The 16,109-nt window shown below is 33.4% G+C and overlaps 1 protein-coding gene across 1 annotated transcript in view; it reads right to left on the bottom strand.

Moving 5' to 3' along the window:
* Nucleotides 1–12,687, bottom strand: part of LOC118191183 (uncharacterized) — an 85,964-nt gene extending 73,277 nt beyond the window's left edge. Inside the window, exon 1 of the mRNA XM_035361986.2 lies at nt 12,427–12,687. Within this exon, the coding sequence (XP_035217877.1) occupies nt 12,427–12,447 (21 nt within the window). The 5' untranslated portion in view covers nt 12,448–12,687. The remainder of the gene's footprint in view (nt 1–12,426) is intronic.
* Nucleotides 12,688–16,109: the final 3,422 nt, after the last annotated feature.

The raw sequence follows: 16,109 nt of genomic DNA, 5'->3' as shown, positions 1-16,109 counted from the left end.
GTTTTCCCATGTGTAAATATATATAATCTATTTCTCTCAGAAAGTCCTCCACGAAGGCATGACATCTCTCACACAGCCCTCGAATGTTTTGCCATAATCACAATAAACTAAAAAATATAAGTAATTATTAATCGGAAAAGCAAAAAAAAGTCAACCATTACTTCGGCATCGAAAGAAGTTTCTAAACGAATAACCGAGTTTCTAATGTTTCTAAATCTAAATCATTTGCAATAAGAGAAATCTAGTCTTTAAGCAAAGCAGAAATCATGTGCAAAGTCTAAATACACCTGTAGCAACAATAAAAAATAATAAACCAAGGTTTACAACAAAAAAAAAAGAAAATAATAGTAATGTTCACCAACTTTTGCAGACGCATGTGACTCAATGCAGAACAGTTTCTAGAGCCCTGTTACAAAACTATTTAGCAGGAGGTAAATGAAGATACATTGTGACCTTTGATTGAAGAATGGGTTACCTAAATGACTGCAAGAAAATAAAGTCTTTTTTTTTTTTTTTTTTTTTTTTTTTTTTTTTTTTTTTTGAAAACGAAGAGAAAAAAATGTATAAACCTGGTTTCGTTTCTGGAAAGTGTCAGTGGAGTCTGTGATGGTAGAAGGATGGTAGAAGTATTCCCTTACAATGGGAAATTAGCAATAAGAAGAGTGAAAAAATGTTAAAAATCAACGTATTATCAAGAGAGTGTTTTACATTTGATATTTACAGAAGAAATTCCATTTCTGTATTCCAATAACTTCCAAACAGTGAAGCTTCATCAAGACAGAGCTTCAAATCATACTTCGAAAGGTACCGCTGCATTCCTTGAGAAAATTAAACTTGATTCAGGTATTGTGTATATACTTTTCAATGTATTTCTGCAAAATCCCCTGACGTTTCACCTATGCACGGTATGCCTTTGGTATCTTAAAAGGAACTCTAAGTGGAAACCCACCGCAATTTATGGAGGCTGGAACGTATTGAAGGAGAGAAGAAAATCAGCATCCCTGCAAATTTTATGAAAGGCCCTTGTATCATTGAAATCATGATGCAGACCTTTAGTTCAGGAAAAATTCTATCAGAGCGAACACTTAAAAAAATACTCTTTACATTTCAAAAATTAATTAAACGGCACCAATATCGTTCTAAAAATGTGTAAACACGCTCATCGAAGTCAGCGGGCGCCAATGGTTTTTAATATAATTATTATTTAGTCCAAAATGAAGAAGCATGATAGATAGCTGCGGCGAGTTCCTTATTCATGATACGACAGTTATTTAAAGGATCATTTAAGAGAAACATTTCTCACTATCCTCATGATCAAACATTCGTCATAATATGTTTATTAGCACAGTATATGGGGGCATTTAATGGACATTCATAGAAACAACTTACTACGGGATCTGTATTTTGCTTTATTAGAACTCCATACAAGATTATTTGAAGGGCACTTTTGGGAAATAACCAGTATGATTTGTACTTACCAGTATGATTGTTTAGGGTAATTAGCTTCGCAACTAGGAAACTTAATTAGATAGTTTATGTAAACAGCTTACTTAAAGATTTGTACTCTAATAGCAGATACTGCATGCGGGGCTATTTAAAGAATTGTTTGTGGAAGAAATTTACACCATTTTCACTCCAGCTACATATAAGCACTAAATAATACAGTGGTCAGCAGAATTGAAGGATTATGAGAAAAATATTCCCACTAAGTTAATGTTGCAACCAGTGTCCAATGATCTAATTATTTATGTTAGTTAAATCCAATGAACACAAAACTGCATTTCCGAGCACACGTTAGCGCTGGAAGTATGCATATTCGTTGATTGGCAATGTGGTGTGCAACGGATGTATATTGGAATTTCGGTCTAGTGTTGTTTAAAATGAATGTGGTTTCTGAGATTGATCAGTATTCAGTAGTTATGGCTCCAAGACATAATTTAAGTGAAGGTCAAAAGTGTCGAATAACTGGTAGAATCGAGAGATGTAAGACACAATGGAAGTCCCCACTCGCCAAAGATGTGAATACCCCCCAAAAAGTCATATCATAAGATTGGAGTTGCTTTTCAAGAACTGCCTGTTCAATGGCGACCAAAAACAATCAGAAGACTGTTTTCTGTCGTTATAGGCTCAAAGAAATCGAGAAGCGACTACAAGAGATTTAGTTTTAGACCTTTATGTTGTCACAGGAATTCGAATTAGCCGTTCTACTGCTGCACGAATACTCAATGAGGTTGGACTATGCGAAAAAACCAATGGTTTGTGTCCCACTCACTCCAGCTTCCAGAGAGGTGCAATTTAAACTGCTGTCGTCGTCGTGTTCAATGGATCTAAGATAACTGGGCCCCAGTATATTTTACTGAAGTGTCGATATATAGTCTGAACAGTGATTCCAGACGAGTTTTGACCTGGAGAGAGGAAGAAATACGCAACTTGCCTTCCCTTGTGCGTGAAATATCCCGTTTCCTCGACCGCGGTTTAATTGTTTGAGTTTCATAATGACAAATGGCTGCACCGACTTGCATAACTTCAAGACAAGGAGGTTCTGTAATCGCTAGGTAATATGTGGAAGAATTAGAGTACGAGGAATTAGAATCCCAAGTTAGACTGTTTAGGGTTGTTGTTGGCCCAGATGTTTTGCTAATGGATGGCAATGGTCGGACTTATCCAGCATATGTGGCATCAGAATGCTTGCAAACAGAAGATATCACTCGAATGGATTAGCCGATTTACTCACCGGACTTGAACCTGATTGAGCATGTGTGAGATGCTTTAGGGCGTCGAATTAAATTACTCCCCGGACCCTCCAGGAGCTGAAAATTGCATTTTTAGAAGACTGGCATGCAATCCCACAAGACTTCATCAAAACTTTGGCAATATGAAAGCAAGATGTGAGGTATGCATATCTGTCCGAGAGGGCCATACAGCATAATAAAAAATGTTTTTCGCAAGAGGTGACTTAATTTTTTCATCATTTTTCAATTTTCATAAATTTGGCTTTAATTTCGATATTTTGTGAATAATCAACTGCCAGACATTGTAATTTATGTTACCTAATAGTTTTGTACAAATTTCTATTAATAATTTTTCATTAAATATCACTTGTGTTTTATTTCTATCAATTTCCTTTAATTTTAGTAAGCAGTGCATTCAAAGAACTCTTTATAAAAAAAAACTATAAGATTTGCATCTTTACAATTTTAATGAAATATTTAAAGAACTGTGTATGTAAATAATGTACATGATGCGCACTTTTGTTATTAGTTCTATATACTGAAAATATTTAAAGAACTATTTATGAAACCAAGTATTATTCGTTTATCAAGTCATCTCGGGCTGAGATACGTCGGGAAAGCAGATGAGGTAATATAAATATTTTGTTGTCTGTAACGCAAATGTTATTTTTAATTCCTTCTTTTGATCAAAGGCGCTTTTCTCAAAAGTCATTGGCAGGTGTGTAGAAGTCGTAAATAAGATTATAGTAACACAGAAGATGCAAATAGACCTACGAAATATTAAATAGGAAGATCATTTTATTAGTCATTTATCATTATGAAATTATTCAAATATTTTTCCAAAATAAAGCTGTTCTTTAAATGTTCTTTATGGAATTAAGCTCGTTAAGAGCACAAAGCGACATTTAAAAGCAAAAATAAGCTTTTACCATTTACCATTATGAAAATTGTCCTCGGTAATTTTTGCGGGAAACCCATAAGTGGGTCGCAATTATTCCAATTTCTGACAGACCAAAATTTATAATTATTTATTAATTGATAGTAAACGTTAGGCGGTGTGTTTAAAACGAAACTTTGCCAAACTGCCTAAACTTGAGATCTTAATGAATATGAATATTCTTGATGAACAGAAGAGTATTGGTAATGTGAATAATGTTATTCTGAAAAATTTGCAGCTGGCTACATTGAGATTTTGTAGCAATAGTCCAGACTGAGCACAGATAAGTTAAAATAAGTCTGACGTTAGGTTAGGCATAAAAGAATTTAATTTCTGGTGTAAGGATTCCATCCTGGTAAGATATATAAGGAAATAGCTGACACTTTGGACGTAACAGACTTTGGTACGTGTTCCTTGAACTATACTCAATAGCTCTAAGATATTGACGTGTCATAATGAAGAATAGTTGGATAAATCATTTCAGTATTAAAGTCTAATCTCTGCTTTCGGTTACGTATTGTAAACACAGATAACAGAGATATAATTTTACTGCATAAGTAGAACAGCAGGGTGGGCCACTTCTGCTCAAACTGTCATAAGTGGTCATGCATGTCCTAGACCACTAAAGCCTGAGTGGATAGATATTACCAATAACTACTGAATATTAGTACTTGAAACACAGGCTCAAATCCTGGCAAACAGAATGGTTAGCACGGTATAGACGTTTGCGCGGCTTTCTCCGACTATAACGTGAATGGGCCAATTTTAACTAGTCAGTCAGCCACGAAACCAGCTGAGTTAGCGAATATCAGCCAATTCAAGACCTCCCTGAGGACATCTCTGACGACGGTCAGTCCCTCGTATGCTTTGCCATTAGTAAAAACACTTAAAATCAGACCTGTACGTGACCTCAAAAATGGCATTCCACATAAAATGTCGTGGCTGGCTTAGTCATAAGCCTTACGATTTTTGATTTTTTTCATCTAGGAATGCCCGAAAATAAAACCTTTTAAATGTAAGTCCCGGACTTCTAATAAATTCTTGGATCAGTTGGAGAAAAAATTAATAATATTTCCCAAACTGGAACAAAGTTCGCAAGTCTCTGTACGTGTGTTCTTACCGCTCCAATGTTCGCACACGCAAAAGCCCACCAAGTGATGGCAAGTCAGTTATCATTCAAGGGCACAATTCTTTCTTTGCCTCACCTCTAAATTTCCAATTCACACCATCTGGCCGAACACTCCAGGCAGCGAATATTCCTTCTGATATGAAATGCATCTTTATTCAGATCGGTCAATGTTCGTCAACTTAGGAAATAGTGCTTATGAAGGTATCAGCATTTTTTTAATCAGTTCTTAACTTGAAACTGGTAACCTTTACGAATTAGCAGTACTGCAGTAAACTGTTAAACAGGAATCTTATGCACAGTATTGTAGAATGTATTAGATAAAAGGAAATGGGAAAATTCAACCTTGACTCAGTCACAAAACAAGTGCGGAACACTTTAATTGCCAAATGGAAGGACTGATCATTACGCCAGAAAGAGTCATATGAGGAAAACCTTAATTACTTACTTAAATACATTACGTGATTTAATTACTTACATCCCTCATATTTAAATAGTGATTAAGGGGGGGAAGAGGCAAAATTTAGATGTGCAAGAAATGGCAACATTTTTTCATTGAGGCCTAAAAGCTATTAGATTTTTTTTGAAGCAAGATAAGTGAGTAATTAGGCATACCCTATCCAGAAATCGAATCTAAAGAACAGAAAAAAAGGAACAGAAAAAAAAAAAAAAGAACAGAAACTTTGTACTATAACGGGCAGGAGATCATTTGTAACTGGATGTCCTGCCCGCTATAGTACAAAGACGCAAGAAACAAATTTCCTTAATTCATTGCAATATTACAACTGGTTTGTAATTAAAACAAAGATAATGCAAAGGAATCACCTTTTTCACGAAACACTGATTTACGAATTGTGCGCTTTTACGAAGTACTGCATTTATTAAGAAGAGTTTATGGTTAAATCGATACCATTACCATTACATGATATTTTTATAGTCTTTGATATCTTCGAAAGCTAAGAGTTCATTTACTGCGTTGCATTTAGCGTCAGAGTCATCGAAAGCGTATCACAGTAACACATGCTGCTATTATATATCATATAAAATTGAGAATAGTATTATATATCATATAAAATTGAGAATAGCCTGAAATAAGCCATTTACACCGTTTAAAACGTGAAACGAAAAATAACACGACTGAGTGCCCATTTTCCGATGTGAAAATTCAGCAATAACAAATCATCAATGGTTTTTCCATTTTCTCCCCATTTGCTACTCAGCTACATTTTCTCGTAAAAGAATGAAAAGCGAGAATGATGAGCCTCATTACCGAGATTTTGAAAAAGAGAAAAATGACGCTTAAACCGACTGAAATTACCTCGGATACAGTTCATAAGATAAATCATTCAGATCGTGTAAAATTTTTCCATTTCGGTTGGTAGTTCTTTTACTCTTCAGTTCCAGATTGTGGAGCATGAACATTACTTTTACACAGAGGTGGTACATAAAAATAGACTCTCAGGCATAAACGGAGAAGGAAGATAAAAAAAAAAATAAGTTTGCTTTCACAGTTTCTTTTCTACCTCACAAACAAAAATCTTGTACACAATGCAGAAACTGTCTCTTATTTTTTTAACCCTCTGAGCGGCCAGGGTTTTTGCTAAGAAAGCACAAATTTCCCAAAACTACTTATGAGAACGAATTATTTTTTTGATTTTAATGTAAAAGCTCTCCTGGTATTTCATGCCTGGATTTGTGTACTTTTGATATATTGCCTTAATTTCTTTATCATATTTTAATATGCACGTATATATGCGTTCTTACAGATATCACAAAAAATATTCTAGGCGGTATATATACGGCCTTGGCGCTTAGACAGTTTTAAGGTATGAGAAAAAGGCGTGAACATTAAGATCGTAAGACCAGAGAGTAATTTTTTTAATTAAATTCAGCATTATATTTAAGATTCTTGTTTCTTTCTATCATTTTTTACATTTTTCTGCACAAAAGTAAAATGTAACTATGTAGTCTTTTGCAAAAGTTAATTCTTATGGCACCGATACTCATCGAGTTTCCTTTTTGCTAAATTTTGTTTGATAGTAATTGCGATAGATAATAACTCTAATAGATGAAGGGTAGTTCATTTCGTCGTTACCCATATTTTATTCACTTTGTGCCTGGCTCTTCACCTCCCGTCTTCAGTGCAGAATTTCTGCTCCTTCAAGACATTATTTATATCAGTTGCCAACGAAACCGATACCAATTTTTGTAAGATTTATTGTGTAATTTAAGGTTTTTATTTTTGTCTAATTTTATCCCCCCCCCCCGTCGACTGGGAGCAATCCTGGCGTTCTGACTAGGTCGATATCTAGACAGACTCCACTTTGGGAGAAAAATTAACAGTTTTCACAGTAACTAGAACAATCGTTTCTATGGTGGTAGGTTCAGGCTTGGCATGGAACATATGGTACTGTCTCGTCTTGTGGAGACGCTACATGGTTAGATTTCAAAGGTTTTCAGATGGGGTTAGCTCTCCCTGGTCAACACTGGAGGACAGACCTCTTGAATTATGATCGCGCTGTTGACGAATGTGTCACTGATTTAGCATTGTATTTACCCAGACTTTGTGTAATTCTGTGTCCTCCGGGTTGATCGGAGGGGTTAGCCTCCTCGGATCGCCTGCAGGGCCTGGGTGTTTAACTATCTATCGCATCTAAGCTAGGTCTGGGTACACTGTCCTCTGTCTAATTTTATACAAGCTTATAAAAGAATCCTTACAAGGAAAAAATGGGAGAGATTTTATTTAACTGAAAAACCAATATTTCTCATAGCACAGAAACAACTCATTGACCTTCTAATACGGAAAATATTAAGATTTGCAATGAAAACTGTTCTGCGCAATTACTTCGTTTTGGAGGACATACATCAAAGAGATAGTGTATTTCCTATTACACTATTTCTATCTGCGAAACAATTATGGAATAAATTACAGCAATTCGTAACCGAAATTCTGCTTGTACGGTAGATAGGGCCAGTCCATACTTGATATTTGTGAGACTTCTTTGAAATATTTATTATGCGCAATGGTTTGAAGTCACTTTTATTTAATTGACCAAAAATGTCAAAGAAACAATTTAGTAAGTCTCGATATGTGCACTATTGACAGACATCAGAGTGTTGCTCAATTTCCGTTGATTATTCGATAAGAACTTCGTATATACTGCTCGACACTGTTTTGGATATAGTCAAGTGGTAAAGATTGTCAATTCTCTTTCACTAAAAATCTGGTTTTTGAATAAACTGCAAAGAAAAAATTCTGTTGGGGTAAAATGCGAATTTCTTAGAGGCTAGGAAATAGCTCAATTTCTGCCATTCCATCTTCCTAGAAATCAACGATTCAACTCATCTCTCATATGATTCGCAAAATAGGGTGGTGTTTCCTCTTGTTGAAGAGAAATGTTAAAACCAATGTTTTCCATTTCCGTTTGCTGTGTCTGATTGGATAAGATCTGTAGCACGTGATTTTCGCAACTGCCAATATCCTAGAATTGCTTGTACCATCGCCTGATCTTCTTTTCATGTAATGCGCATAATCTTTTTGAATGAATGAATTTAATAAAAACGTTTTCAATACATTTCGCGTAATGTATAATTCAGAGATGCCTAAGGAAGTCCTGCCATTATTCTTCAGGAACTGTTTATTTTCTATTAGAAAATTTAGATGGTTATTTTTTACAATTATTGTAATCGGTCATTCATTCAATAATGAAAACAGTCCATATAATCAAATATACAGAATTCCCATCACTCGTATCTGATTCCGTCAAGGGCCTAGCAAAATTTGGATTATGTCTCCTATAAGATTTCTCGACTAGTGACGGGCGCTCTCTTTCTTTTGGCCATGATGAATTCAGGGAGATGATTTAAGCTTTGGTTTAGAAACAGGAAGATAAGTAAAAACAACAACATGTCTCAAGAGCATCCAATTTTGCGTCATCATTTAAAAATGAAAAAGGACACAATGGATTCCACACAATTGTTACAAGCTCAGAAAGATGCTCGTATGAAATAGTGGAAGTAAAATCGCAAAAGATTCTACTGATCTATCCATGTCATTGCAAAAGATAAAAAAACATGGATTGATTCCTAAGAACCAGAAATACAACCCTGGTTGACTACTACCATGTTCTTCAAAATTTTAAAAATTCTACAAAAGTTGTTCGTGTACAAATTCTTTCAAAAAAATGACAAAAATGACTACTGCGTTTTTTGCGAAATCTGTTCATGTTGAAATTATTGCTTTGAGTTACCTTAGAACATTAATTACTTATTTGTAAAAAACATTTTATCCAGAAATAAATTTTTAACTCAAAAAAAAAAAAAAGAAAAAAAAAAAAAAAGAAAAAAAAAAAAGAAAAAAAAAGAAAGAAAACGAAAGAAAGAAAAAGAAATGCTGAAAGCTTCCAGACTTCATATTAGGCCCAAAGAAGCGTTTTTTCCCTCATATAGACACACGTGCATGTTTTGAGAGCACTTGGGGCTAAAAATATTTAAAAACAGCATATCTTTAAAATTTCGGATAGGCAGTCTGCCACGCTAGACATAAAAGTGTTCCGTTCAGTACAGTGTTGTCACTGCTCGCTTTGAAATCGTTGAGATTGTTAATCAAAAATTCGTTGAAATTTTACAAAATCTGAAATAGATAATAAAGCAAATTCGAAATTCAAAATAAGGCATCCAGGGACCATTTTCGGGTAGAGGATTACATTATTCAAAATTTGATGGCTGTAGGTACTGTTGCTTCTTCACAATGCGATAAGCATACATATATTCCTGCAGCTTCTTCATTATTTAATTTCTTTAAATATAATACAGGGCGGTAATAGTGGGTGGCAATAATGTTATAAGTGATTCAACGCAAAATGCTGTTTCGAGGCTAATAGCCCTTCCTAGCACTTTGGGATAAAAAGAAAGAAAAATCACGAAACGTCATACTTTCAATAATGGAAAACCAAGCTCACAACACTGCATTGCAAACAATAAATCATTTAAAGCGTAAAAAAAGAAACAGTCTAATGAGTTATTATCATTAGTCGCCTGATTTAGCCCCCATTGTTTCAATAATCAGACATTAAATTTAATCTAAAAGCTGAAATTGTAGATTTGTGACTGAACTTTTAGATTTGTGACTGAATCGTAGTCACAAATCTAAAAGCTGAAAGGAGCAGTTGAAGTTTATAAAACGCTCTCTACTATGTATGACTTTCTTAATAGCAAAACAGACTAGAATGGAAATTTGCATGCCAAAGCATTGATCCTAAAAACAAATATTTTGAAAAGCCCAAGAAAAGGGGGGAACAGTTTTTCATAAAAAATATCATAATAAAATTAATAATAAAAGATAATCTTAATATAATAAAAGATATAAATGTAAAGTATTCATATCTTTAAAAAAACTTTAGTACCACTAGCCTATGAATAATATTTAACAAAACACATAGAAATGATCTTTTGTATGGTATCTGTATTCGTTTAACATTATTTTCAGGAATGAACTTTTCGGTAAAATCTTTTAAATCGAAGGCAGCGAATTCTGTGAAACAGTTTCAGCATTGCCGATTGAAGGGTTGTGTAAATATAAAATCAAATTTTTATACGGTAGAACAATTTGGGTATAAATTACAGACCGTTAAAATATTCATTAGGATTTGATAGAAGCTAAATACAAAATGTTCCGTTCCTTTAAGTACAAAATTCACGGATATATAAAGAAAGTGAATAATTTACTAAAGACTACTTTTCAAAGTTCGCCAGTTATCAAATTTTCACATTTTTCAGCGAAATTTAGGGAGCAAATAAATAGTTAACTTTTCTGACTTTAGATAATATTAAGTGTTTATTATTCAAAGCAGCATCCGTTGGATCAACGAAACTTTTTAATTTTTAATAGATCAGAAAGTTTTGCATGTTAAACTGTAGAACATTTTTAACTCATCAAAGCCTGGTACTGTTCTGTTATCGGGACCGGATTCAAAAATGTGTGTATGTTTGTATGTGCCTATTTGTGTATATAATATAAATGTTCACACACATTTGTACTTACATACACACATATATATATATATATATATATATATATATATACATGAACACACACATCCATACATTACATTTCTGAATCCGGTCTCCATAACAGAACAGTACCGAAAAGCTTTACCGTGTGAAAATTTTGCTCTGCAGATACATCTAAAAAGTTAATTCCATATTTACATAATTCTGCACCCACAAAGTCAAAACTCTTTTCATAAAATTTTCTACCTTATTTTAAGAAACTTTGACATGGCATATATAATATACATATTTTAGGAAATAAAGCATGTAGACATCTTTCTGGAATAGCCTGTATATACCATGTATATCACTTGAAAATCCAAATTCTTCTCAAAGGTGAATGCATTATAAATACATTTAATATTGAGCAAATCAGGTTAGTGTGGGTTGTGGGTTTTACTTACATACGGCTTCTAATATCTCGAAAATGTGTTACTCTTTCCAGTTAGATGTAAAATTATGTTTGTTATAAATAAAGATCAGAGACGAAAGAGCATGGAGTTGCCAGTCGCTAAAGCATTACATGTTTTATTTTGCATCATAAAAGTGCGCTTCCACTTCTCATAAGCGTAACGAAGTAGATTTATTAAAAAGTTTTTTTCTGCTAGTTTGTTTTATTTTTGAATAACATTTTGGATTGCCCGGTATTTTTATAGCATATTATGTTATTTTGTAGCATATTAATAGTAGCAACAATTTCTTTTTTTAAACATGTGTATCATCAATTAAATACATTTTTACTGATCTATAATATATCAATTGTAAAATTTCTATTTCTGTTTTTTATCGTAACCTGCATACAAAACTAAATCTAATCGTGATGACGAAATTTTCATTATGCATGAAAAAATCTACTTTATACACATTTTTTTATTTTATTCAAATGGGATATATTACATATTTATTATTTATTCTTTTTAATAGTTTTATAACTTTCTGTTTTTCTGTTTTTACTGTTTCGCGTATAAAAGAAACATACAAAAAAAGCGGAAACTTTTAGAATTGAACTACTTTTTGAATTTTAATTTCACTTAATAACAAACGTTTAATGCTATGAGTGACAGCAGAAAATATTTTCATTTAAAAAACGAATCAAAATATTTCCACGAGTTTTTGTATTCATTAATTTTTAATTTTCTTTAATTTTTTATAAATTTTAATGGTAAGCATTTCTTTGAGATATCGGATCATAACCTCAATTTTGCAGATTGCCACTTATTTTTTGCATTGTGTCATTCATTCATCTGGGGATGATGTAACCTATATATATATATATATTTATTTATTTATTTATTGAAGGGAAAACTTTAAGATATGTATATATTTTGCTCGGTTAATATATTTTAATTTCTTCAGCCAACTTCGGAGAAGGATTTCTCAAGATTATATGACGTATGTAGATTGGGTAGTGGGACTTGTAGGAAAACCTGAACAATTATTGTCATGTTTTTTTTCCTAAGCGTAAACATGGCATACTCTATATTCCTGTTTACATAAATTTTACAAGCATGGGGAAAACAGATATGTTATATAATACTTCCAAAATAACTGGTAACTTAAATCTAATTATGAGTTCTTACCTTTAGTATTAGATTGTCCATCGCAGTTAAAGATTCAAGTAACCCGCGTGCACAGGTTTTACCCCTTCAGAAAAAAATATAATATTAATATCAATTAAACAGTCCACATTTCCTGGTTTGTGTGGCCATCTCTTTCGCTTTCGCTTCCGCACGCAACATTCGTAAAACTTCTCCAACGATTCAACTCAGGCGCTCCGGCAGAATTAGCATCTTGAATCTAAAAGACAACAGTGTTGGGGTTCGATGCCTTCTGGCTAGTCTTTGACCGTGACCGTGGCCAAGAAAAGGAACAACAGGGTTGCAGAGTGGTTTTTTTGCCAATGAGGCGGCAGCAGTCGCCAAACCGCCAACAGTTTCTTCAGGCTCAACAAGAGATTTCTTTTATATCTTGTTCCCCCGCTTTTTATAGCCCTGTACAGGAAAGCTCATTTAATTTATATCCTGGGGTTTGTATTAATCTTTCGTGATGTTTGCTAAAAAAGGATCTTTTCTTGTTTTACATGTTACATTTATTTTGACTCTGTGTGTGCTCCGCAACATCCGGCTTTTACCTTCTTTTTATACTTAAGATCTCCAGAACGGGGGCCTGTGCGCATTTGAATGCCTTCCTGAGAGGCTCTCGTAAGGTATCAGTAAGACAATTAACTTTATTAGTGTAGAAAAAGACAAAATTCAGGACTATCAAGAAAATTTTGAAAAAAAAAAGACGAAAATCTATATTTTTATTACACATTTTTGGGCACGTAATTATGCTCATGGTTTATATATTTTCATGAATGATATGCTTAAAAGACTTTCCTGGACTCAGCCGTGACAGTTTTCCCCAGGTCGAAAGGTCGAATGGAAGTTAATGACTCTTCACTTTCTATTTTTACTTCTTTGTACGAAGTAAAAAGGAAGTATTGTAATCGCAAAATGTTTCAGGCATCATATTTCAACGAAAATATCCATTTTGACCGCTATCGAATGCAATTTAACGATGTTTTTGTGTGACATCTCTACGTAAGGACAGAATAAAAGACTCTTTTTTCCAAAATAAAAATTATAAAACTAATTTAAAATGAATTCTAAAGAAAATTTTTCGTGGCGTCTGTACGTACGTACCTACGTATGTATCTCGCATAACTCAAAAACGAGTAGCCTCAAAATGTTGACATTTTGTATACGACTGCTATAACATGTAGATGTGCACCTCGTATTTTGGTTGCAATCGGCCTCACCAAACGTATATAAATATTTTATATATATATCCACTCTGTTAACCGATTCAGTGATCTCAGTTTCTTTACGCTTATATGTTTGTAAGTTGTGCATTTTTTGCTTTAAAAATGATTGAATTATATTGTTCTTATCTTCCAGTTAAGATTTTTATGCCTTTAGTAAATCTGCATGCAATATTTGTGGAGTTATCAACAATTTAAAAATTGTTTTAGAGCAGCTAAGCCTAATGAATTTTGTGATGGCGGACATGTTTGTTTACATTTTAAACTTGCAAAATAGCGGATTTGTTGCCAATCTAGAAAAACTAAGCTTTGCAACAACAAAGATAACGCCTTCTTTTATTATTACGAATTAAATCATGTTTAATCCATTCTGGAATTTATTCGAGGAAATAAGTGCTTAAAATTTACTTCGTAATTTTTAATATAGATATTTTGAGTTTTTATGTATTTTTGCCTTGTCGGGAAGCGAGAACGGAATTAATTGAATGAGAAATACTGAATCGTATGTAAAAAAACAGTTTCTTTTTTGTACATCGTTTTAGATTTATTATAGTATTTGAATAGAACATGTGGCAACGATTAGATAATTATTCAAATGATATAAATTTATATGCATTTTGAGTTACAATATGAACGAAATGTAACGGTGTTAAATGAACCTAGCACCAGAGTGTCGCTATGGTAAACATATATAGTGAGTTTTAAAGAGTGCATTTATTCTATTGTGGTTTATATACTATCGACGAAGTAGATTTAATTCAATCTAATAAAGTTTAAATGAAATGCAAGAAAAAATGCATATAATTTAATATTCCGTACAAGGAAGTCATGCGATGTACACATCAGATTTTTTATCTAAAACAATCACGCAGTTTTTATTAATATGTCTTCTCATTTGACCTTTCTTAACCGTAGAATACAAGTGTTGTGCCTAAGTCCAGAGCTATTTCAATTTGGGAAGTCTTATTTTATGATACCTGGTAGCTTTGAGATCATAGAAATTCTAAGAGGTTACGTGTTTTCACGTACTTAGTGCATCATGAATCCACTTTTGAATGTCAACTTCGTATCCCCTTTAGAGCTATGGACCCAAAATTTTAGTAGCAGTTTTTTTTTTTTTTTGTTTTTTTTTTGTTTGTTTGTTTTGTTTGTTTGTTTGTTTTGTTTTGTTGTTATCTTATTGCTCTGTAATGTAATATTTACGATAACACTTCTTTCTGAAATGTCTACAAAAGTATAATGGGATATATTAAATTTAAATTGGCCCAAAAATAAATAGTGGGCCAATTTAAATCAGCCCACTAGTTTATCATGGCAAGTCTTTTAAGTTGAAACATGTCTATAAAAAGGGAAATAAGCATTCGGTCTGCCGATCTACAAATCGTAATGATAGTATTCTTACATTAAATCTAAATTCTTTTAGCTTCACTTACTTCTCAGTCACATTTTTTGATAGTTTTAATTCCATTTAATGTTCACTCCGTTGATGCACGCCACTTTTCTATTTCTATTCGTTTCTTTTTCATGTCTCCTACTGTTACCCGACCATTACCAAAGTCGTCAGTTACCTTTTGTATTGTGTCTGTCCAGTCTCTTGACTGTCTCAAGTTTGTGTTCCATCGATATAACAGCTTCCTTTCTTTTCCTCGTCGCTCTTTCTGTACTTGCGTAAGTATCAACTTTTAAACACCACAACAGTGTTTGTGGAATTAGACACATATACGCATACGCATCAACAGTAATAGATGATAAACCGATCCGCATGCAATAATAAACTACACTTCACTGAATGACAGGCACGTTAGTCATAGTGTAGACATGCGCGCCGCGAGGTAGAGGCAGAAGCAACAACAACAAACATACAAAGAAACAAAAGACTACGCCCACAACTTTCAGTTCCTGTTGATTTATACTTTTTTTATCTCTATGATATGTCGGATATGCGAGACTCTACTGTATATCAATTAGATATATAATTAAGAAAGAACTAAACTATTCTCTAATGAAGGTATGTAACAAACAGTGTTCATAAAATCTTTTATTGATAATGTGAATCATTTTTTGAGCTGTGAATCATTTTTTGGAAATATTATAAAAAAGTGTATTTTAAGTTACGTCAATAAACGCTGCAATAAAGCTTTAAATTACTAAGAAAAGATTTTAATGCTTTTAACAACTTGTTGAGCAATGAACGGAACTAAATACAATGACTATTTTCTTAGCGATCACTGTAGACGACTGAGAACATAAATGAACATCATTATCGAAAAATCACCTCTTTGACGCGACCACCTCCGAAAAATAGCCGAAATCATCTGGAACCGTGGATGGGTTCACCTTAGGATAGGTTCACTCAGTGCCGATCCTAGATCGTCTGCCGTCCACGTGCAAATTAAAATTGGCAGCCCTTTTTACTGAAATATGATATGTTTGATAATCATTTCACCGGTCACATCTTAT

Source organism: Stegodyphus dumicola, chromosome 1 (genome assembly GCF_044657685.1).
Source record: "Stegodyphus dumicola isolate Sdum_Otavi_A_Nest chromosome 1, ASM4465768v1".
NCBI lineage: Eukaryota > Metazoa > Arthropoda > Arachnida > Araneae > Eresidae > Stegodyphus > Stegodyphus dumicola.
This window is presented reverse-complemented; position numbering and strand designations above follow the sequence as displayed.